At 46.3% G+C, this 24,595-nt stretch overlaps 2 protein-coding genes across 2 annotated transcripts in view; both read left to right on the top strand.

Annotated features, from left to right (window-relative positions):
- The window catches only part of sirt5 (sirtuin 5), a 40,780-nt gene extending 39,061 nt beyond the window's left edge, over window positions 1–1,719 (top strand). The window contains exon 9 of the mRNA XM_028790891.2: window positions 993–1,719. Within this exon, the coding sequence (XP_028646724.1) occupies window positions 993–1,068 (76 nt within the window). The 3' untranslated portion in view covers window positions 1,069–1,719. The remainder of the gene's footprint in view (window positions 1–992) is intronic.
- A 5,789-nt stretch (window positions 1,720–7,508) lies between these two features.
- On the top strand, window positions 7,509–22,953 carry nol7 (nucleolar protein 7). The gene is made up of 8 exons (XM_028790890.2): window positions 7,509–7,688; window positions 11,705–11,765; window positions 12,597–12,652; window positions 14,755–14,789; window positions 16,697–16,757; window positions 20,180–20,286; window positions 20,385–20,462; window positions 22,569–22,953. Exons 1-8 carry the CDS (start codon window positions 7,519–7,521, stop codon window positions 22,640–22,642), a joined length of 642 nt encoding a protein of 213 aa, XP_028646723.1. The 5' UTR covers window positions 7,509–7,518; the 3' UTR covers window positions 22,643–22,953.
- Window positions 22,954–24,595: the final 1,642 nt, after the last annotated feature.

The following is a 24,595-nucleotide window of genomic DNA, read 5'->3' as shown; positions in this document are numbered from 1 at the left end:
TTACTTTATTAACTCTTTGAGGGCTGAATATTTTTTCCAAAAAACATCGTTTCTGAAAAGCAGTGGTTTCACACAGAAATCAACATAAAATGTCTGTTGCTGCCAGTTTGCTAAGAATATGCGTCAGGCTAGCTGCCAGGCTGTCTTTGTGTGGCTGGGACACGGTCAAAGTGCCTTGCAATCTGGTTTCTACCTCTTATCATTGTTAAGTGGCACTCCTCCCTGGTGAACATTGTCAGTGCAACAATTAGCTGGGGACCAGCCAACTGAAGCTGGAACCTCACATTCGTTTTCAATCACTTGTTTCAAAATCTGAGTCCGACAAGTCCTAGTCCAGTTCAGAGATAACAGGCAGAACGTCGTCCACAGAGTATTTTGTTTTAAGCATTCGCTTTGATCTCTCACCAGATGTCAGTGCCATTTTTGCCGTTGTTTGCGCCTTGCTACTCACGCGGGTGCAGGAAACCTTCCTCAAACCAATGAATCGAACTTTCCTTCTAGCCACGAGAGTCAATTTAAAACATAACGGTTGGCTTTGTCACAGTTTACAGTCGATTACCATCGTCAACTCCTCCTTTTGACAAAAGTCGACATCAGCCCTGAAAGAGTTAAGATTAGAGACCCAGGTTACTGTTGCTGCCCGGTTTGAGAGGTTGAGTTTAGGATTTGGGTTAGGGGGTAGATTGTCTGATTTTTGAACCGTGCACCACAATAATAGAAAAGTACCGTTTTGTGCCTGTGCGATCACTTCTGAAACTCTTGAATTTCAGGAGCGAATTAAAACTTTTAAGGTGTCTGTCTGTTTTTATTTGTCCTCACAGGTGGCGCAGTGGTAGTGCTGCTGCTTTGCAGTAAGGAGACTGTGGAAGATTGTGGGTTCGCTTCCCGGTTCCTCCCTGTGTGGATAGCGCTTTGAGTACTGAAAAAAGCGCTATATAAATGTAATGATTTATTTATTTATTTTTATTTATTTATTATTATTTTATTTGCAGGTTTCATTTTCAAGGGCCTTGTGGACAAACTTTGCCTCCTGCCCTCGCCCGCCATGAAAGTGAAATTATTTCCTGAGCAAGATAAAACAAAAAAAAGGAAAAACTGAAATGCCAGGCACAAAGAGAGGCAGCGGAAAATAAGTGGTCATCGTCATCATCATCAGCTTGGTATTGTGGACTGAGGAAGCGCTTATGAATCTGAAGATGGAACTGATGCAGGAAATGATTTCAAAAAGACGTCACAGGTGCTTTGGTGATTTTTCTTGCCACTACTTTTTTTTTCTTCTTTCCCCTAATCACAGTTATCGGATGGTTAATTGGAAACATTGGGATTTTTGTGCTTTTAATACAGTGACATACGACTGATCACAATGATCAAGTTTTTGGTGACGCTTTTCTTCCCACTGTAAAGGTTGCATTCGAATGATGGCTCCTAAAATCAGATTCTGTGTTCCTGCACTGCGTATATTTTTTGTGATTCCCGTCTACGCGGCTGCAGTTCTTTCTTACGCCGGGATATTCAAGCTGCTGTGCTTTCCTTCATTATTCTGATCCCTGCTGGCTTGCCGAGTTTGTTGGACACGGAGCTTGGATGGTGTGTCCCTACAGAAACACTTAAATGGAGGGCCGAGGACCAGGATGGTTAGGTGAGCCAATTTCAACTGCACAGAACGCATTAGAGTATAATTAATAAAGTAGACACGACGTGACGGCACTGTTGGTCGTTTTTTTCTTTTTATTTCCTTCCAGGCCACACTGCTGTCTTTCTGTGTAAAAGCGCTGACCTTACTTTCTCTTTTCTTGCCTTTCATCCACTCGTTTTAACTCCTGAAATTGACTTTTTTTTTCTCTCAACACTCTCCAGAGCAACCTACAGGGGGTCTAGAAAAGACCCCCCCTTTGAAATATTCCCATTTTTTTTTTTGCTTTACAGCCTTAAGTAAAAACACACAAACTAATATCAGCTTTACTTACTCAATGCCACCTCTAACATCCAAGTGAAAGAAATCACAGCTACAGTTCAGAAAAATGATAAAAAAAAATCAAAAACAAGACCTACTGAGATTAATAAAGGACCCCCCCCATGTCAGTGTCATTTTGTTGGCCCCCCTTTTGCTGTAATGACAGCCTGGAGTCTGTGCTGATTCTTCTCCATCAGTTTTGCACTCCTAGATTGTGTCGTATTTGCCCCCCACTCTTCTTTACAGTTTTAACTGTTCAAGTTCGGTCACATTGGATGGTGACGTTGGTGGGCTGATATTTTTCAGTGTGTTTTAGCTCTGAGCTCTGATTGGCCACACCAGGACATTCACTTTCTTCTCCTTCAGCCCCTGTATGGTCCATTTTGCTGTGTGCTTCGGGTTGTTGTCGTGTTGGCAGGTGAACATGCTGCCCGTCTTCAACTTTCTGGCAGAGGGTAAGCAGGTTTTTCTCAAGAGTTTGATGGCATTTTGCCCCCTCCATTTTACCTTCTACATTAATGAGACCCCAGGCCCCCCATCACAGGATGCTGCCCCCTCCATGCTTTACTTGTAGGTATGGTGAGCTGCAGTGGATTTCTGCCAGGTGTACTATTTGGTTTTGGGCTCATCTGACCATAAGACCTTTTTTCCACTTGGCATCAGAATCTTCAGGGTGCATTCTGGGAAAACTCAAACAAGCCTTAATGTGGCCTTTCTTGAGAAGTGTGACCCTCCCGAACAAGCCACAATGGTCGAGCTCTTGTCAAGTTGTTGTCACATGCACACCATTAATGACCAGTCTGTGGCATCAAATCCTGTAACTCCTTCAAAGTGGCCATTGTCCTCTCGGTAGCCTCTCTTACCAGTTTTCTCCTTGCTCTTCCATCCAGTTTGGAGGGTCCTAGTCGTACCAAACACTTGGACTTTACTGAGCTCCTTGGGATTGATAAAGCCTTTGAGATGTTTTGGTCTCCATCTTCTGCCTTATGTCTGTCCACAACTCTAGCCTGGAGATCTTTTCTTTATGCTGCCTCCCCAGCACACCACCGCGTAGAAGAGGGCGCTCGCCACAAACATCTGATAGAACATCTGCAGCATCTTATTGCAGATGTTGAAGGACGCCAGCCTTCTAAGGACGTATAGTTGGCTCTGTCCTCACTTGTATTGGCATCATCCAGCTGCACTCCCAGGTATTTATAGGTCTGCACCCTCTGCACAGTCCCCTCTGATGATCATGGGGTCCATGAGGGGCCTGGTCCTCCTAAAATCCACCACCAGCTCCTTGGGTTTGCTGGTGTTCAGGTGTAGGTGGTTTGAGTCGCACCATTTAACAAAGTCCTTGATGAGGTTCCTATACTCCTCCTCCTGCCCACTCCTGATGCAGCCCAGTACAAGCACAAAAGTCAGCGCCTCCAACATTTTTGAGCCTGCTGACCTCGCTTTTATATTGAGGTAAATTGACATAAATATCCATTAACATGTCTCTGGTGTCATCTTCTGATTTGTTTTCTGAATAAACACATCAAAACAATTTTGGTGGGACAGAGGTCCAAACTCCAGATATCATGTTGATGTATCGTATTGATATTCAAAAGTGTGTCACAGGAGGCTGGGGGTGGTACCCAGCTGGGATGCCCAGGAGGACCGGAGGAGGGCTTACGCCTCCTGCAGACCACATGGGGGCGACCACCCTGGTGGCTTTGGGGACCATGGGAACAGAGCTTAGAAACTCGACCCTATTTGGCCCTTTTCTCTGTTTTGTATCAGTATGCTGCTGCTGGAGTATGGGAATTTCCCCTTGGGATTAATAAAGTATCTATCTATCTATCTATCTATCTATCTATCTCTATCTATCTATCTATCTATCTATCATATAGTGCCTTTCATCTATCTATCTATCTATCTATCTATCTATCTATCTATCTATCTATCTATCTATCTATCTATCTATCTATCATATAGTGCCTTTCATCTATCTATCTATCTATCTATCTATCTATCTATCTATCTATCTATCTATCTATCTATCTATCTATCTATCTATCATATAGTGCCTTTCATCTATCTATCTATCTGTCTATCTATCATTGTATAGTGCCTTTCATATCTATCTATCTATAGAGGCCTGTGGTCACAATGCCTATGGAGCTCTGGCCCTCAGTATTTCTGCCACACCTGGAAGTGCTGAGGGGACGAAGACCAGGGACACCTGGAGTGCTTCTGGGTGCACAGCTGGTACTTCTGCCATACTGGGGAGTGCCAGTGGAGGCTAATCGGGAGGCACATGGAGCACATCTGGGTGTGTATAAAAGGGGCCGCCTCCCTCCATTCAATGGCTGGAGTCGGGTGGGAGAAGGACGGTCCTTGGAGGAGTGGAGGCGGTGAAGAAAGCCATTGTAGTGACGAGGCCCGGACTTTGGGGTGATTGGTGCTGCAGCACTGGGTTTGCGCCGGTCACACAGTTGTAAGTAAACGTGTGTTGGGTGCTCAGACGTGTCTACCTGTCTGTGTCCCGGCTGTTCCCCACAAGTGTCAAAATGTCAATGATGTGTATTTCAAAAACCTGACGTGCAGCTTAATTCTGATTTCATATATGAAATTAGTGTAAAAACTTAATAAAGAGCTGCTTTCAAGTTCCCAGTAGCAAACAAAAAATATTTTTTTGTAGACCAGTGATATTTGTGGCGCCCAAACTTATGCAACTGCCTATTTTTCTTTAAGTGCACATGAAATTGGTTCTGTTGGTCCAGTAAAAAATATTTCAGTACTGAAAGGTTGCTGTTTCCACGCGGTATACGACACGTGAGAATGAAGTTGCGGCCTCAAAAGCCTTAGCAAGTTCTAAATTGATGGAGTGATTTTTATCAGGGGTGCACAAACTTTTACATAGCACTGCAGGTGCAAAGGGCAAATAATGTGCTGATTGTGACAGTTTGCTTCTAAATGGCCGCTGGTGTTGCCCCTTGCAGGATGTTTCTGCTGACGTGTGTGTGTGTGTGTGTGTGGCTGGGATCGGCGGACAGCTTTTGTATTTTCAGTCTTACTGTGAAAACGCTGCGGTAAACGGAGGTCATTTCTGTTGAAGTTCTAATGAAAGTCGAGTAGTGCGGACCTCGTCACTGGGCCCAGTTTGCACGTATTCCCTTTGTGGTGTTTTATTTTTTTTTTTTCCTGAGTGCTCTTCTGTCCAACCAAATTAAAAAAAACAAGACGGTGAGGGGGCTTATGGAGCCCATAGGACACAAGGCAGGTATAAACCCTGGACAGGGTGGGTGCCAGTCCATCACAGGGCAAGCACACCCACCAGGGCCAATGTGGCACCGCCAGTTCACCTAACCTGCAACTCTTTGGATTGTGGGAGGAAACTGAGGCACCCGAGGGTAACCCACACAGACACGGGGAGAACATTTAATCTCCATGCTGGGGAGGACCCGAGACATGAACCTCCATCTCCTTATTGCAAGGGAGCAGAACAACCACCGCACCGCACCACACCACTCCAGCCAACAGGTCTTATTTTGAATTGTCGATACATTATTCATAAGTCAGTACTTATTACTGCCCGGGGTTTGTTTCCTGTGTTGACTGGGATTGGCTCCAGCAGACCCCCGTGACCCTGTGGTTAGGATATAGCAGGTTGGATAATGGATGGATGGATGGAATACTTCTTAATATGCAGACACAATAAGCAAAAGCTGCACTGAATGTTTGATTTATGCAAACAAAGGATGGAGCAAAAGCGACTGACGAGCTCAACAGCAGAAGTAACCAATAAGATGGGTGGATGAAGAGGCCGGTGAAGTGGGCGGTGAAAAAACACAAGAGAGACATGATGGCCTCTGGTGTGCACAGTGAGGTCTGAAATGGAAGGAGGTGGTTTGGTGAAGCTCAATGGTTAGCAAGCGCACCACTTTGTGTGAATGCCCAGTGAGGGTGCTGTGGCTAGGAGTGTGTGTGTGGCTTCACTTCTTCTTTCAGCTGCTCCCATTAGGGGTCACCACAGCAGATCATCATCTTCCTTCTCTTCCTGTCCTCGTCACCTTGCTCTGTCACACCCATCACCTTCATGTCCTGTCTTATCACCTCCATAAACCTTCCTCTTCTCCACTTCCCTGGCAGCTCTATCCTTAGGACCCTTCTCTCATTATACCCCTCATCTCTCCTCTGCACATGTCTCTGACTTTGTCTCCCAACCGTCCCACCTGAGCTGACCCTCTAATGTCCTCATTTCTAATCATCTTGGCAGCTTTAGCTCTGCCACCTCCAGCTCTGTCTCCTGTGCCACCGTCTCCAGCCCATATAACACAGCTGGTCTCACTACCGTCCTGTAGACCTTCCCTGTCACTCTTGCTGATACCCGTCTGTCACTCTTCTTCACTCTGCCTGCACTCTCTTCTTCACCTCTCTTCCACAATCCCCGTTACTCCCAAGTATTTAAACTCCTCCACCTTCACCAACTCTACTCCCTTCATCCTCACCATTCCACTGACCTCCCTCTCATTCACACACATGGATTCTGTCCTGGTGGTCCTACTGACCTTCATTCGTCTCCTCTCATATCTCCACCTCTCCAGATTCTCCTCATCAATGTCAAGAGCAAACATCACAGTCCACGGGGCCTGCTGTCTAATCTCGTCTGTCCACCTGTCCATCACCATTGCTAATAAAGGGGCTCAGAGCCGATCCCTGATGCCATCCCACCTCCACAAGAATGAGAGAGAAGTAGAGGAGGACATGGCGTCCTCAGATCTAAAACAAGCCTTGACCAACGCAGTGGCATTAGGGGGGGATTGGGGCTTCAGAGGCTTAAGCCCTGATCTTTTCCTCGATTCTGTACGTTATCACTAGTGGTAAGCCCCTGCTCGGTATTACGTGTAGCATTACGTACACATGAACGAAAGCCCCAGTTGACCCCAGCTCTTCGATATTCTACACATGGAAGACAGCGTGGAACGAGACCCCGATACCTGCAAGTCCAGGAAACGCCCCTGAACTGATGGCATCATCTTAAAGTTAGCAGGTCCCCCGAGCGCTACTCCACCGTAGTATAAAATTGGTTTCCATGGTCAAGTAAGGGGACCCCCCTTTGAATTGATGTGCGCGTCTGATTACTTTGAACGGGGTGCCCCATCCCCTCACTCTCCAGAGTTCTTTACATCTACATTGGAATCTGCAGACTTTAAAAAGAAAAACATGAAAAGAAATGATTAATAAACGGTGTGAACAAATGAAAACCATAAACATCCAGTGATGATCACATATACTCAAATTTCACGTTAGTCCTACTAATTACACGTTTCAGTTCAAAAAAATACAACAAAATAAATTAATAAAATTGTGACCGTCAAAGTAGGAAAAGTAAGACGTGATCTATGGCAGGAATATTTTACTCCTCAGCAATTGTGTGCAGCACGTTTATGAGTAAGCAGCCCCAGTGACCCGAGTGTTGGTTATCCAGGTAATTATTCACCGCACCGCCAGATGGCGCCTTCGAAAACGTTTAGTCATTTAACAAGCGAGCCCTTCTTGCACCATCACTTCCGGGTTAAAGGGGAGACGAGAACATGGTGAAGACGCGGCGTGGTGTGGCTGTTAATACGAATGAGATAACCATGGAAGACAAAGCGTCGGAGGAGTCCAGCGGCGAGGATGATGGACCGGAAGAGGTGACATTCGAGACGGCGAGAGAAGACGCCGAAAAGAAGAGGAGAGACGTGGCGGCTTTGATTAAAAGGTCAGGCGACTCGCACCACTCACGCCGTTAGCGGCTTCCCTACGTTTGTTTTGTTTTCTTGTCTATCATGAATCGTTTAAAAATGTAACGTTAAAAAAAATAGTTTCGTAGCGATTAAAGTAATATCTTGTGTGGACTGCAAAAGCACTTACGATGTCGCATTGCTCTGGTTATTTGATGCAGCTGATTTGTTTTGGAGATGATTGAGCAGATTGAAATAAAAATTACAGTAACGGCGGGCGAAGTTGTCATCCCATTAAACTGAAACGAGTTGAGCGGAGCCAAAATACGTGCCACCGAAGATAATGTTGCAGCCGCGCACGTTCTCTTTGCGAAGGTCTGCGAATGCTCAGCTGTCGCATCTGATTGGCTGAAATGTACAGGCGCGCAGCTCTGGAGCAGCACGTCCGCGTGACGTGGGGAGCCTCGTCCCGTATGGAAGCTTGTTTGGGCCAAACTTAATTACTATACCAACACTTTAACTACGGTTGCCGTGCAGCGCACACGCACGTGGTGCCTTTAATTTTGACACGTTTTTATTATGTCATAATTTAAAAACATTTCAAACAAATGATCGATTGTTTTTCTACAACGGCACACCGTTTCTGTGTCCGTTTAAATTGTGATACGAAGGCGTATTGTATTTTAATTCCTGTCCATAGATCGTGTGTCTTAACTAAAAGCAAAGCAAACGTATTGCATTTGGATTGAAGACCACGCATTGATCAGGCCACAAGTGAATGTGATCAAATAGCCAGTCGGCCTTAAAAGGTGAGGCGAAGGGCTTGAACGGGCGAGTTAATGCTGTTGCTGCGTTCCATATGAAGTGGGACGTCAGAATTTCCTAGTCCATAGTTTCGGAGTTTCAACTTGCGTGCCCCCTTATGTCAGATTTCTGACTCGGAAGTTCGCGGCTGGTCTGGCAAGTCCGAGTTTGTCCAAGTTCAGATTATAACGTCAATTCAACATGGTGATGCACACTTGAGCTTCAGTGAAAGCTGTAGCGTTGTGCTGTTTGTGAGCCCTTCTGTCTTTATGTCTCATTAAATCAGCTGCACACACAGTACTGGCCAACTTCTGTCTGTGGACGTAATGCAGCGGTGTTTGGATTTGCTACACACTGCTATTTACTCTGATGGAGCTTCCTGGACACAGCCATGTTGCTTTTCCCAGGTGTCTGACGTCATTCCCAGGTAAACTAAAGTGGGCTGCTGTTACAGCTCAGTGTGGCGGAGCGCAAGGCTGCAACTGTTGGGTGGTTTAATGAGGGGGACCAGCGGGATGCGGATTTCATTACTGGGGTGGTTCTTAGAGTAGATGTTATGAGACCTACTCCAAGTTTGATAGCGATCCCTGTCCACAACAGATAGATGCTTTATTAATCCCAAGGGGACATTCCCATACTCCAGCAGCAGCATACTGATAAAGAACAATATTAAATTAAAGAGTGATAACAATGCAGGTAAAAACAGACAATAACTTTGTATAATGTTAAATGTTAATGTTTACCCCCCCGGGTGGAATTGAGTCGCATAGTGTGGGGGAGGAGCGATCTCCTCAGTCTGTCAGTGGAGCAGGACGGTGACAGCAGTCTGTCGCTGAAGCTGCTCCTCTGTCTGGAGATGACATTATTTAGTGGATGCAGTGGATTCTCCATAATTGATAGGAGTCTGCTCAGCGCCCGTCGCTCTGCCACAGATGTTAAACTGTCCAGCTCCATGCCAACAATAGAGCCTGCCTTCCTCACCAGTTTGTCCAGGCGTGAGGCGTCCTTCTTCTTTATGCTGCCTCCCCAGCACACCACCGCGTAGAAGAGGGCGCTCGCCACAACCGTCTGATAGAACATCTGCAGCATCTTATTGCAGATGTTGAAGGACGCCAGCCTTCTAAGGATGTATAATTGGCTCTGTCCTCACTTGTATTGGCATCATCCAGCTGCACTCCCAGGTATTTATAGGTCTGCACCCTCTGCACACAGTCACCTCTGATGATCATGGGGTCCATGAGGGGCCTGGTCCTCCTAAAATCCACGACCAGCTCCTTGGTTTTGCTGGTGTTCAGGTGTAGGTGGTTTGAGTCGCACCATTTAACAAAGTCCTTGATTAGGTTCCTATACTTTTCCTCCTGCCCACTCCTGATGCAGCCCACCATTGCAGTGTCGTCAGCGAACTTTTGCACGTGTCAGGACTCCGAGTTGTATTGGAAGTCCGATGTATATAGGCTGAACAGGACCGGAGAAAGTACAGTCCCCTGCGGCGCTCCTGTGCTGCTGACCACAATGTCAGACCTGCAGTTCCCGAGACGCACATACTGAGGTCTGTCTGTAAGATAGTCCACGATCCATGCCACCAGGTATGACTCTACTCCCATCTCTGTCAGCTTGTCCCTAAGGACCAGAGGTTGGATGGTGTTGAAGGCGCTAGAGAAGTCCAGAAACATAATTCTTACAGCGCCACTGCCTCTGTCCAAGTGAGAGAGGGATCGGTGTAGCATGTAGATGATGGCATCCTCTGCTCCCACCTTCTCCTGATATGCAAACTGCAGAGGGTCGAGGGCGTGGTGGACCTGTGGCCTAAGGTGGTGAAGCAGCAGCTTCTCCATGGTCTTCATCACATGTGACATCAGAGCAACAGGCCGGAAGTCATTCAGCTCACCAGGACGTGATACCTTTGGGACTGGGGTGATACAAGATGTTTTCCAAAGCCTCGGGACTCTCCTCTGTTCCAGGCTCAGGTTGAAGATGTGCTGTAGAGGACCCCCCAGCTCTGATGCACAGACCTTCAGCAGTCGTGGCGATACTCCATCTGGACCTGCTGCTTTGCTGATACGAAGTCTCCTCAGCTCCCTGCTCACTTGCGCTGTTGTAATTATGGGTGGGGATGTCTCTCCTATGCTGGTATCAGCAGAAGGATGTGTGGAGAGTGCAGTACTCCGAGGTGAGAGTGGGTTAGGGTGGTCAAACCTGTTAAAGAAGTTGAGATATGAGAGGCGTGACCTCCTCGTTCAGAGTTTTTCAATTAATTGTTTAATTAGTTGTGAAATTCCTCTTGGGATTAATAAATTCTGCAGTGGGTTGGCACCCTACCCGGGATTGTTTCCTGTCTTGTGCCCTGTGTTGGCTGGGATTGGCTCCAGCAGACCCCTGTGACCCTGTGTTCAGATTCACCAGGTTGGAAAATGGATGGATTAATAAAGTATCCATCTATCTATCACAGAAGTTGGCCTCATCGTTGCAGAGGTGACCGAGTCTAAGGCACTACAAGGGGAGTCTTTAGTGTGACTGGGATGGAAGGAACTGTAGAGAATGTCACTGTCACCGTCCCTCGACAGACAGAGAGAGGTTTGAAATCCTGATAGAGTGATATCTGAAAATGGTAAGAGTTGTGGTGGAAACATCAAGTGTAAAACTGGAAACAAGTAAACTCGTTAATGAATTCCTGTAGCTGGCTTCTGGAACAAGAGGAGACACCAGTGTGGTCGGTGATGTTTGCTTTGTGAAGGTCTGTTACAAAGCCAAGGTAGGAAGAACAGAAACACTCTGCTAAAAGCTGATGAAGATGTTGGGAGAAGCCTAATGGTCGCCGCAACTCCACTGCTCTGGTGGAAAAAAAACCAAATGTTCTCAAAAGAGCAGTCATTAGGGTAAAAACCAGTTCTGCCAGTCTAACGAGGGTGTTGATGGAACAATTCTGGACTTGGACGTCTGTCTGAAGGCAATGAGACCTTCATCCTGAGGAATGCATGTGTACAGAGAGGTGATGTCCATCAGGAAGGGGAAACTGAAAGACGCCAATAAACCAGCCGGATGTTAGTTTTGTACTCCTGGCTCTCCTGTTGTCTGCCTCGTTTGCATTAAGGTTTAAATGACGAGCGCGGGCCTAATGGTGGCTTATGTGTTACACGTATGTGAGTTAAAGCAGGAGGTCCACCTCACCTGATGTCACCACTCGCCACTTTCTTGTTTTGCGTTTGCTTTTTGACACGTCTGCTGTTTTTCTTTCTTTTTTCAATTCTAGAGATAAAGAACAACAGAAGGAAAAACGAAGAAAGAGACAGGAGCTGTTTTCTGAGCAAAAGGTAAAGTCGTCGTCACCCACCTGAACTGGCATACAGTCCAAGTTGATGCCCCCCCCTTTCACACCAGCACTTGTCCAGCTTGGGCTTTTCATTTAGATACACGTGTGACGCAGCTGTTGGCTTTCACTGGGTGTTTGCGCACATCGGCGGAAACGGGAGACGACCTCCATGATGAACATTCATTTACAGCTTCAGTTACTGGCAGAGCGACAATGGCAGACAAGAACAACCAAGCAGATTGTTTTATTTGATTGATGATGAGGGGGATTTGTATGACGTGTATGTAAATATTCGTCATGTTGGAGAAAGGTGACCAATCAGGGAGTGAGACGGCGTCATGTGCGGAATCCAATCGGGGGAAGGGTTACCTAGTGGTGCTGCTGGTGCTTTGCTTCCCGGGTCCTCCCTGTGTGGACAGCACTTTGAGTAGTGAGAAAGGCGCTATATAAATGTAAAGAATTATTACATAATAAGCATGAACAAATCCAAACACCGTTAAGAGTCTTCATTTTTCAAAATGACATGTCCAAACATCAACCCTTCAACGCCAGGCTGACATTTTTAGATATGTGCAGCTGTGGAGGACGTTGGGGTTAAGTAATGCTGGGGTGGTGTGGACAGAAGATAAAAAGGCAGACGCGTCTCCATTGTTGAAGTGAAAATGTCGTACTGTGTGTGTTCCACCCTCGCCACTACCGCCCCTCGTGTGCCAGTACCACCCTGGCCTGTTTCTCTTGTCTCCTCCTCATTGACGGTTTTCCTCACGTTGACTAATTGTGATTGAACTTCTGTTTATAAATTTTGTTTTTGTTGCTCTTTTAATTTTTACAGAAACAAAAATTTATCTCTGAAGAGGTTTTAAAAGAGGTGGAATCTTCTGAAGCCAGGCAAGTGACCGTGATATGCAAACTGCTTAGTTCATCTTGTAACCCACTAGAGATGAAAAAATTCAGTTTTCAATTTTTAATAAATTTACAAACCTTTCTAAAAAAAACCAGGATGTCAGATTGGCATTATGGGTTACTGACTGTAGAGCAGTGGGCAAAATTTTCTTTAAAAAATTATCGATCCATCCTCTTCCACTTATCTGAGGTCGGGTCGCGGGGGCAGCAGCTCGAGCAGAGATGCCCAGACTTCCCTCTCCCCGGCCACTTCTTCTAGCTCTTCCGGGAGAATCCCAAGGTGTTCCCAGGCCAGTCGAGAGACATAGTCCCTCCAGCGTGTCCTGGGTCTTCCCCGGGGCCTCCTCCCGGTTGGACGTGCCCGGAACACCTCACCAGGGAGGCGTCCAGGAGGCATCCTGATCAGATGCCCGAGCCACCTCATCTGACTCCTCTCGATGCGGAGGAGCAGCGGCTCTACTCTGAGCCCCTCCCGGATGACTGAGCTTCTCACCCTATCTTTAAGGGAGAGCCCAGACACCCTGCGGAGGAAACTCATTTCAGCCGCTTGTATTCGCGATCTCGTTCTTTCGGTCACTACCCATAGCTCATGACCATAGGTGAGGGTAGGAACATAGATCGACTGGTAAATTGAGAGCTTCGCCTTGCGGCTCAGCTCCTTTTTCACCACGACAGACCGATGCAATGCCCGCATTACTGCGAACGCCGCACCGATCCGCCTGTCGATCTCACGCTCCATTCTTCCCTCACTCGTGAACAAGACCCCGAGATACTTGAACTCCTCCACTTGAGGCAGGATCTCGCTACCAACCCTGAGAGGGCACTCCACCCTTTTCTGGCTGAGGACCATGGTCTCGGATTTGGAGGTGCTGATTCCCATCCCAGCCGCTTCACACTCGGCTGCGAACCGATCCAGAGAGAGCTGAAGATCACGGCCTGATGAAGCAAACAGGACAACATCAAATTATCAATTTAAACTTCAGTACGAAGTCTGCAGGAGGTCAGGGGTCTCAAAGCTTTTTTCAATCCGCTGCACGTCTTAATGGCTGGCTGTCATTGTCTGTTCAAATTACAGAGCTGGGAATTGCGGTTCCACATAAAAAAAGATTCCTGTACCCAAATCTCAAAAATCACGTCTTGTAGTTTTAGGGATCTCCACCAAAATCAAATCTGTGAAGTATGTGGAAAAATTGGAATCTGGTTGTGTCAGAGTGCCGTTATACAGGTGCACCTCAATAAATGAGAACATCATTGAAAAGTAAACCAGTGACATTATTTGAGTAATTCAGTTCAAAAAGTGACACCTGTACTGTACAGATTCATTATACACAGAGTGAGATGTTTCAAGTGTGTGATATTCTAATTTATTGAGGTGCACCTTGTGGCAGATGGCTGGGATGCTCCTTTGTCACTGGATCCGGGGGAGCCGCCATGGGTGCCACGCTACGTCCCTTGGAACCTTTGTTGGCAGCCCCCCTGGGTTGCGTTGGGGCCACTTTTGTGGAACACCGAAGCTCATCCTGGTTGGGCTCCGTGGCCTCTGCCAGGGGAGATGCACGGCTTGACGAGCCCCGTCTGGGTGGGAGAGCAGCCACACCTGGAATTACGTCAACGAGCACCTGCAGCACTTCTGGGTGGGCAATAAGAGGAGCCTGCAGCCACTACTCAGGGCGCCAGAGTCGGGAGGAGGAGGAGGAGGAAGACGACAAAGAGTGTGATTTGGGGACTGTGTAGGGCCTGTGGGACACGGGGAAGACGTGTTTATAGTTTATTTTAGCTGTACCTCTGGCGTCAGTCTGGTGCCAATAAAGCGCCTTTGCCACAACCTGTAATGCAGCCCTTTTGATTTGTTGCTTAGTCCAAAGGGCCATCACTCTGCCACTGACCGTCCCAGTTATTTTTATCGAATTATAAGTTAAAGTGACACCTTGACTGTCACCTTAACACTCATTGGCCCCGCTATAAGAACGTCCCCCCAAAGTGTTTGATTTTTCCGAGTCCACAGAAGAGCTTTCTTGTTGTGTGTGTCACTTCAGCGCCTCATTACAGTTTACTGATTTGATTTCTTTCTTTCTTTTTCCTTTTAGCAAAACCAACGACAATCCGAATTCAGAAGAGCAAGGTGAGTACATCCTGTGAGAGCGGGCAGGCGGGCGGGCCCACTGACAGACTGGCACCCTCCCTGTCCAGGATTGGCTCCTTGAACCCAGCGTTTGCAGGCTGGACTCCACCCCCCTAGTTTTAATCGGAGGGCCATTCCTTCTCTTGCTCGCTTTGCCATCTTCAGTTGGTATCTTAAGTGCGGAGCCGAACGGACTTGTGGTCAGTGCAGTGGCTCAAGGCTCCAGTAGAGTGTCCTCATACCCTAGCAGGGGTGGGCAGATTCAGTCCTGGAGGGCCGCAGTGGCTGCAGGTTTTTCTTCCAACCTAAAGGCTTAATGAAGGAGCCCTTATTGCTCAAGTGACACTCGTACTTCACTTGAGTGGTCTCGCTCATTAAGATTTTGAACCCTAAATTGGAAGAATCCTAACTCTCCTCCGATAACTCAGTGGGAAACTGATGTCTTATATTAATTGAAATTGGAAAAAATCAAATTCTCAGAGGATCTGTACAGAATTTTTTTTCAAAACCTGGCAGGATCTAATTAATATTATTTTAGAATACAGTAATCCCTCACTTATTGCAGGAGATAGGTTCCAAGGCCGACCGCGATAACTGAATTTCCGCGAAGTAGGGACACCATATTTATTTAATTATTTAACGTGTATTTGGACGTTTTTAAACCCTCCCTGTATTGTTTACAACCCACCCTTTACTCTATTAATAACGGGGACAACTGCTAAGCAATATGAAATCGGTAGATAAGATTACACTTACTGTATAGCGAAGTACACGTAGCTATATATGACGTGATGATGGTGATGAATATGCTGCGCAGTAAAAATGATGACGATGAAGGTGACAATCCCCTGAATGCAGTAGCACATTAATGATGAATGAGTGAGATGAGACTTCCTGGTTAATGCAGCACTCCGTTGCTGAGCCAATCAGCAGCACACAGGAACTTAACTGCATGCTCTGATTGGGTAGCTTCTCAGCCATCCGCCAATAGCATCTCTTGTATGAAATCAACTGGGCAAACCAACTGAGATAGCAAGTACCAGAAGTAAAAAGACCCATTGTCCGCAGAAACCCGCAAAGCAGCGAAAAATCCGCGTTATATATTTAAATATGCTTACATATAAAATCCGCGATGGAGTGAATCCGCAAAAAGTGAACCGCGAAGTAGCGAGGGATTACTGTATTACCGCATTTATTTTCCTTCTCCATTTTTTTATTTACCTATATATAATATTTCTTCCTTTCTTCTGTTTCTTGTTGCCTTATTAGGAAGCCCTAAGCGATTCTCCTTTGGCTAAGCTGTCCTTCTCAGCGGTGGGGTTTGATTTGTCTTCAATTTTTTTTTCTTTTTGTTATAAATTGATCTATTTGTATGGAATGATTACAATAAAATTAATAAATAAAAAAAAAAAAAGGGTTGTGAACCCTTATCGCTTATTTTAATCTTAAACAGCTGCAGTCTTTGGTTTTTAATGGCTCCTTATTAGTAATAAGATGCAAATGACAAAAGAGACCAGCGTTTCTCCAGTTACGCCTCTGTGTGTGTTTATCGTGTGCTATTGAGTTTAATTAAATACTTTTAAAGAAGGTGAAGAGAAAAAAGTGAAGCACTGAGAATAACTCGTCTGTTTTAGACTTCAAATCACTTGGATGATATCCTTAGGAAGGAAAACAAATATCTAGGATACGAGAATGACTTGACATGGCAGAGTTAAAGCACCAGGAAGCCATGAAATTAAATAACTGACGAGGGTTGGTGTTTGTTTAAGCAACTGGGCCACTGCGCCCCTCCGGGACTGAATTTGCCCACCCGTGCCCTACAGGGTTGCCATTTTGGACTGTCAGGTTGTTTGTAAAAGTGGAGTTTGACCGTCTTAAATGCTGACTCTTGTGTTTTGTCACAACAGAAGATGATGAAGGACCTGAAAGTGAAGATGAGGATCTTGAAGTTCATGAGGCTCCTGTAAGGTAAGTTGCTGATTGACTCCATTCTATATGTGACCTGAAGCTGCTGCCATCTGAGACTGTTGAATAGAAGTCTGTGTGAGTAAAACGCCATGTGCAGTGCCAGACCAAGACCACCATAGACCTCTGGGTGACTGAGCTCAGTAAAGAGCTGGTCATACTTTTCAACGTCAGCTCATTATTATTATTATTATTATTTAATTGCTGTATCACACGCAGATGATTGTTTTGTCGAGTGGTAGGGGGATCCAGGGATTCTCCCCTCCACACCCGGATCATTTCAACTCAAATCGTTTCATTAAGGGAGTGGGCAGGATTTTGGAGGCGCACCCAGAATGTCGTGATGGTAGATCCACTCCTACCCGTGTACATCCTGAGGGTTTAAGTCTGCAGCAGTCGCCCCATAACAGACTCGCCGTCTTTCCCCCTGGACAAGCCTGCAGAAGAGTAAACTCCCTCGAGTACCAAAAGGCAAATGAGACAAAGTATTCTGAACCCAGTGGCACGTTACACGGCTCATCAAACTTATTGTCTGAGGATGTCAGATTACACAACACGACACGTCTCACAAACCCCAGCACAGTTGTAAAATATCACAAACTCGCCTCTTTATTTTTTTTTTTCCTGCTACACAAATGCTTTCTCGTTATGGTGACCTCCGCCATTTTGCTTATCTCTGTCCCTCCCTGTCTGTCGTGGTATCAGACTTTTGTTCGTAAGACCCAAAACCCGCACTTTCCATTTCCTTACAGCTGCATTGCATGCGTCGTACATCCAGGTGAGCACTGGGAGCTCATCCGCTCTCCTGCCCACAGAGCCGCCCCGCGATACTCTGCCGGGCCCTTAACCTTCACCTGCTCCAGGGGCGCGCTGTACAACGGCTGACCCTGCGCTCTGACCTCAAGGGGCATGCGAGAAAGCCGCATGTCACTGCGTGTTGTCCTGTATAACTATGACAAATGTGACAAATAAATCAAGAATTTAAGATTAAGTATAAATTCGCTCGGATTGGTCATAGCAAGTCGCACACTGGCTGTGATTGACAATCGGTGGAAAATCCTGTGAAGCGTCGGGGGACCTCAGGCCAGTGTCACATTTACACGACTTGTAGTCCGAGGGGATGTCAGACTTGACAACTACAGCTGCTGATGTCACGGATTACACGATTTGAAGTTGCCAGGCACGCTAAACCGCAACACTCCACCCAGTTTCGTATTTCTAGAACATCATAAACGCGGCCTGACCACGGCGGTGATGTATGAAAGCTGTACCAGTGCGGCGAGTTTAGTCGCATCCTTAACCCTAATTTTCTTATGCTGCGTAAAACACGAGACCCCACACAGATGAGTCTCGGCCCCGTGTCCCTTATTCCTAGTAGTTTCGTTACATGCACTGGAATTCCAGGTGAGCACCCATTGGTTTTTCAGTCCTGCTTACGCAGAGTCACCGCTACGACTTGAGACAGAATGCAACTCACCACGAGACAACTGGACAAGTCTGAGACGGCGTGGACCGAGTCGCTGGGGATGTCAGGCTGCACGACTGCTGCGACTTACTAAGACTGAAGACATTTGAAATTCATGGAGAAAGTCAAGTGATGTGAAGGGACGTTAAAAAGAAACGGTCTGAGCTGTCGGCTTTAACCCCCACGCTACTGACCCAGCATTAGATAACTTGAGTGAACACGAGGAACAAAGACCCTCATCGACATGCGGACCCTCCAAGTGTAGTACTTGTATAGCCGTCACTCCCAGCCAGTTCACAAAGACTTGCACAGCAGTGTTTTAGAGCTGGACCCCCACTTTCAGGGCTTTTCAGACATACAGTGGGGATAGAAAAGAATCAACCCCCCCCCAACCCCGACTTCGAAATATTCTCATCTTTTTTGCTTTACACCCTTAAATGTAATCACACGCTCTGATATTTCTTCCCAGCTTTACTTACTCAATCCAATCTCTAACATCCAAGTGCAAGAAATCACAGCTACAGTTCAGAAGAATGATACAAAAATCAAAAGAGACCTACGGAGATTAATAAAGGACCCCCCCACCAATGTCAATGTCATTTTGTTGACCCCCCCCTTTTCCTTTAAGTCTGTGCTGATTCTTCTCATATCAGCTTTGCACTCCTAGATTGTGTCATATTTGCCCCCCCCTCTTCTTTACAGTTTAACTCTTCAAGTTTGGTCACATTGGTGGTCTGCTATCTTCAGATCTTTACATCTGGGCTCTGGACACACCAGGACATTCACTTTCTTCTCCTTCATCCACTGGGTGGTCAGTGTTTCTGTGTGCTACGGGTCGTTGTGTTGACAGGTGAACTTTCTGGCAGAGGGTAGCAGGTTTTCCTCAAGAATTTGACGGTGTTTTGCCCCCCACCACAGGATGCTGCCCCCTCCATGCTTTACTGTCGGTATGGTGTGTTGTGGATGGTGAGCTGCATTGGTGTACCGTTTGGTATTGAGGCCAAGTAGTTTGATTTTGGTCTCCTCGGACCATAAGCCCTTTTTCCACTTGGCATCAGAATCTTCAACGTGCATTCTGGGAAAACTGAAAACGAGCCTTAATGTGGCCTTTCTTGAGAAGTGGCTTTTTCCTTGTGATAGTTATAATTCTTTACATTTATATAGCGCATTTCTCACTACTCAAAGCGCTCTCCACACAGGGAGGACCCGGGAAGTGAACCCACAATCTCCTTACTGCAGATGACCTTGTGACCTCCTGAACAAACCACAATGGTGGAGCTCTTGTCAAGTTGTTGTCACATGCACACCATTAATGACCAGTCTGTGCCATCAAATCCTGTAACTCCTTCAAAGTGACCAGTGTCCTCTTGGTAGTCTCACTTACCAGTTTCCTCTTTACTCTTCCATCCAGTTTGGAGGGTCCTAGTCGTACCAAACACTTCTTTATGATGGACTTTACTGAGCTCCCTGGGATTGATAAAGCCTTTGAGATTTTTTTGGTCTCCATCTCCTGCCTCATGTCCGTCCACAACTCTGTCCCCGAGATCTTTTGAAAGTGGCCTGCCACCCATAGTCAGTTGTGTGCTGTCAGTGGCACTGCCAAGGAAGGGAACGAATGGACCAGGAACAGCTTCACTAATCACACTCATTACAACTGATCACAGGTGGGAGAAAGCCAGTAACCGCAATGGAAATGGTGGGCACTGACACCTGATGGAGTTTAGGGGGGGGGGGGGGGGGTCCTTTATTAATCTCAGGATTTCTTGTTTTTTATAATTTTTCTGAACTGTAGCTGTGATTTCTTTCACTTGGATATTACAGACTGCATTGAGTAAGTAAAGCTGGGAAGAAATATCAGTGTGTGCGTCTTCATTTAAGGCTGTAAAGCAAATAAAATATTTTGGGGGGGGGGTCTTTTCTATACCCACTGTAACTTGTATGACTTTTTGTTCTGTCACAGGTACAATGCGGTCAGACTGGCCGATCACACTCAGGCCGACTCGCAGCAAGAAAGTGCAAAAGACTTCATCCGTACTCGGCTCTATGGGCGCTCCAGCAGGACCACAAGTAAAGTGCCCTCTTTTGTCTGCCCGGCGGGTTTTCTACTTTTTAACACTTAAGGTGTTCTTCTTCTTCCTGTGACCTGTGCTCCGCTTCTCATTCAGACAACCAGATGCTTTCCCTGAAGAATAAGAAGGCCATCCAGAAGAGTGCGGCGGTGAAGTTCATAAACCAGGACTGGGGTAAGAAGTTGGAGAAACTCGATTGGACAGAAGGGCTTTAGAGTGGGGGGGTCCTGAGGGACTGTGGGCTTTTGTTCAAACCCAATTTGACGAACTAGAAGCCAATGCTTGTCCATAATGGATCTCATTTCATTTTGTGGCTTGTTGGTGCGTTCGTTCTGCCAGGTCATCCAAATGAAGCAGATGAGCAAATCTCGGAGCTCCACTTTTTTTCTCTTCCCATTTCATTTGAGATATTTGAATAAATAAACCAGATATGAAGAATGGAAACAAGTTTAATGGAGAATTGATGGTTCCTTTATCATTGCATCTAACTGCTGATGAGAACCAATTTAAAAACTAGGAAAGCAGGTGTGTGTGCCTCTGAACAAGCAAGACAACGAAAAGGAAACAAACCTCCTTTGACTTCTCACTAAGAAATGGGGTTGGGACACTGTGGCCCCCCCAGGACGGCCTTAGCAGACCCCCGTTTTTCGTATCTCTTCTAGAGTATGTCGTCTTTTCATTTTGGAAATGTTAAGAGGCTTTCAGTGAAGAGCCCTAACTTTAGAAAAAGCTTAAAGATCTCCAAATGTCGCATCTTTGTTTAAAATATACAAACACTTCATGCCCTTTGGGTCCATTTTGACCCCCCCATATATTTTAGTAATTTGTTGATCACAATCCATACAATCACCCTAAATGTCATTTGTTGTAACTTTTAGGGGCAATAGGTTAGAGACGGTCAATAAAGCTGATGTCACATGACCTACTGTGACAGATGGATATACTGATGTCACCTGACCTACTGTGATGATGTCACCTGACCCACTGTGACAGACGGATATACGGATGTCACATGACCTACTGTGATGATGTCACATGACCTACTGTGACAGATATATTTTAGATATATTTTATTAATCCCAAGGAGAAATTCACAATGACGCGCGAGTCCCTGTTGTGCTCCCCAAAACACGAGGCTGAGTCTCCGTCCAGGGTGGTCCACATCTAACTGTGCAACTTTTAATGCAATGCAGTAATTACATAATGAGATGTGGACCCCACCCTGTATTTTAGCGACTCGAGCTTTATTTATTTATTAATTTATTTATTCCACTTGAAACAGGAACAGCTCAGTTATTTATTGCAGTGAGATCTGCTGCTCTCCTATACACCGACACAGCAGGCAGCTCTGGTGGTCCGGTTAGTGGCTAAGTGACCCTGTCCCCTGCAGTTCTAATCGATGGCAGGTGCTGCTCATAACGTTGACCGTGTCATCTTTTTGGATTTTTTTTTTTTTTTTTTTTTTGTGGTGGGAATCCATGGTTGCCCTGGCACCTGACCAGCGGTCGTCCATAGACACAGCGATTGCACTTTGGGACACTCTTTGGCCTATCGTCCCATTTTGGGGTTGAGTTTAGAAACCTTACAATAGAATTTCTTGTCCTGGGAGAGGTCAGATTTGCCCACCGCAGTGGCTGATCTCGTCACTAGACCGTGTCAGTTTAAATGACTAAAAATGGCTGTCCATGTCACTTTTACCAGTTGAGTGCCAACCTTCCAGGTCAGTCTGACAGCTAATAGTGTGCTGCCAGCCTGAGCCAAAGCTGTATGAACGTATGGGAAGGTCAGCTGCCATCTTGGTCCCAACACACACACACCCTTCTATCATGTCGTGGTGCAAAAAACACGAGCTGTCAAACAGACTGGCATCATCTGTGTCTGTGACGTCCAAAATGCCCACATTCTTTATTCCAAATAGATCCATTATATCCGGCTGAGCTTTCATTGGCTGACAGCTGTCATGCACAAAGACCCCGCCCCTACCACTTTAGACAAGTTCAAACCCATTTTGATTTTATGGGTACGTCACGTTAAGTGAGGAGTGCGCCTCGGATTCACTAAGATTATGAAGGCGATGATTGGGTAGGACGAGTTCTTCTTTTCGATTCCTAGACGCCTGATAAGTACGGGCACTGGGCTGCGTTCTCCGAAAGCATCGAACCTCCATGTCGACGATCAGGGTGGAGTTTGTGTCGTAGGCTGTGGGTGTCTGGCACTCGTGTCGCTGCTGGGAGGTTTCGATGTTTTGCTTTTTGTTTTTTTTTTTGTTTCCTCCCCTAGGATTGGAAGAGAAAAGAAAAGCCGAGAAGTTTAAGCGGCGATGGATTCAGAAGACGACGAAGACACAAAGCTGAGAAGAACGCAAGGCGAGTCGGTAAACTGTGGAGTGGAAGGCAGAGACGGCAAATTCCAAGGTGATGTCAAGGAAGTGAATTGTACCTGCTGAGACCGTCTTAAAAGACAGAGGTGTCGAGATTTAGGGCACACTTGGGGGACATCGTTAGTGAAATGACACGAGATGAACATTTGTGACGACACAGTAAACGCTATACGAGGATTTAAAGCTGTCGATCCTTGATGGATCTTTACAGCTGCTGTTTTTGTGGCCAATCACTGTGCCACCACGAGTTGTTTTTTAATAAAATGTGAAAGTTTGGATCTCAAACATGTCTCCTGGTTTTGTGGCCAACCAACTCTTTACCTTTGCTTAGGTGTTTGTGGGTAAACTTTTATCCTGCCCTGACGTTCTTTCAGCTTCACCCCTGGCACACCTCCCTTGACGATCTCGTGTGTGTGCGTCCTCTTTCTAATGGTAGACTCGGGCACTTTGACATCAGCAGTGGGCTAAGAGCAACCTGGAGGTCCCATGATGAGACTCGGGGCATCCTAGAGACGTCTTGTGTTCTGCTCTTGCTGGAAAGGCCTGGCCAGTTCAAGTTAGCTGCTGTTTGAAATCTTCTCCACTTGTAGTTGATCTTCTGGATGGTGGGATGGCTGACGTGCAGTTGTGTGGAGATCTTTGCAAGTCCCTTCCCAGAATCCTCCTTTCTGAGGGCTGCAGGCCACTCATGCTTATCACCCACACCTGCACTTCAACAAGGTGCAAACCAAATGAAATAATTGAGGTTCAAATCAGAGGATGGGCTCAGAGAAGGTCCTCTCTCATGATGTTCAGATCATTTACACCTGAGTCTAATGGGGGTGTCAGTGTGCTACTAATAAGCGGAGGGGTGCACTTAGTTTTTCCACAAATTAAAATTGCAGTGGGGGGATACACGAGGTGTGATCAAAAAGTGCAGTGAAAGTTGCTGCAGAGCACCGCACAACAGTTCAACGCCAGGTCCATCCTAGAGATGAGAACTTGTGTCGTTTGTGAGCCGCTGTTGAGTTCAAGTTTGTCGTTAATAACGGATATCGAGCAACGCATGAACATGAAATTTTGTTTCAAATTGCAAAAAGCTCAGGCAACCCGTCGGATGTTAAAATCGATTTATGGTGACACGGCCCCGACAGTTAAGACCGTTTATGAGTGGTTTGATCGATTTTGTAATGGATCTGACTCGGTTGAAGACAAGAAAAGATAGGGATGTCCTTTAACATCAATGAATCTGTTTCAACGTGTCCTCGGTTATTCTTCATCGTGACAACGCTCCTCGTCATACATCCCTTCTAGTACGACAATTTCTGTCGATTTAAAACAGACTGGCATCTTCTGTGTCCGTGACGTCCAAAGTGCCCACATTCTTTATTCCAAATAGATCCATTATATCCGGCTGAGCTTTCATTGGCTGACAGCTGTCATGCACAAAGACCCCGCCCCTACGACTTAAGACAAGTTCAAACCCGTTTTGATTTTATCGGGGCGAGTCGCAGACCGGTGTAGAGCGAGTCCCTGTGTAGGTCGCGTTAAGTGAGAAGTGCACCTCGGATTCACTAAGTTTAGGTAGGACGAGTTCTTCTTTTTGATTCCTAGGAGTGATTCCAAGATGCCTGATACATACGGGCACTGGGCTGCGTTCTCCGAAAGCATCCTAACTCCTCAGTCGGCGATCAACATTACGCCGTGTCCGCATCCACCTTACGTGCCGGATCTGGCACCGTGCGACATCTGGCTGTTCCCTAACTTGAAAAGGACCATGAAAAGCAAATGATTTCAATCCGTGGAGGACATCCAGGCAGCCCAACTAAAGACCCTCGCGAAAGGAAACTTCCAGAATTGTGTCGCAAAGTGGAGGAGGAGAGTATTCTGAGGGCGACTAGGAGTTGGAAATCTTTTACTGCAATAAACGTTAAAACGCTCGCCATAT

This window comes from Erpetoichthys calabaricus, chromosome 6 (assembly GCF_900747795.2).
Source record: "Erpetoichthys calabaricus chromosome 6, fErpCal1.3, whole genome shotgun sequence".
In the NCBI taxonomy this organism is placed as follows: domain Eukaryota; kingdom Metazoa; phylum Chordata; class Cladistia; order Polypteriformes; family Polypteridae; genus Erpetoichthys; species Erpetoichthys calabaricus.
Note: the sequence above shows the minus strand (reverse complement) of the source record. Positions and strands in the feature narration are given on the sequence as shown.

Coding starts and splice junctions, on each gene's coding strand:
- nol7 (XM_028790890.2), top strand. CDS start 7,519: ATGGTGAAGACGCGGCGTGGTGTGGCTGTTAATACGAATGAGATAACC. Junction 11,766..12,596: donor AGCTGTTTTCTGAGCAAAAG/GTAAAGTCGTCG, acceptor TAATTTTTACAG/AAACAAAAATTTATCTCTGA. Junction 12,653..14,754: donor GTGGAATCTTCTGAAGCCAG/GCAAGTGACCGT, acceptor TTTTCCTTTTAG/CAAAACCAACGACAATCCGA.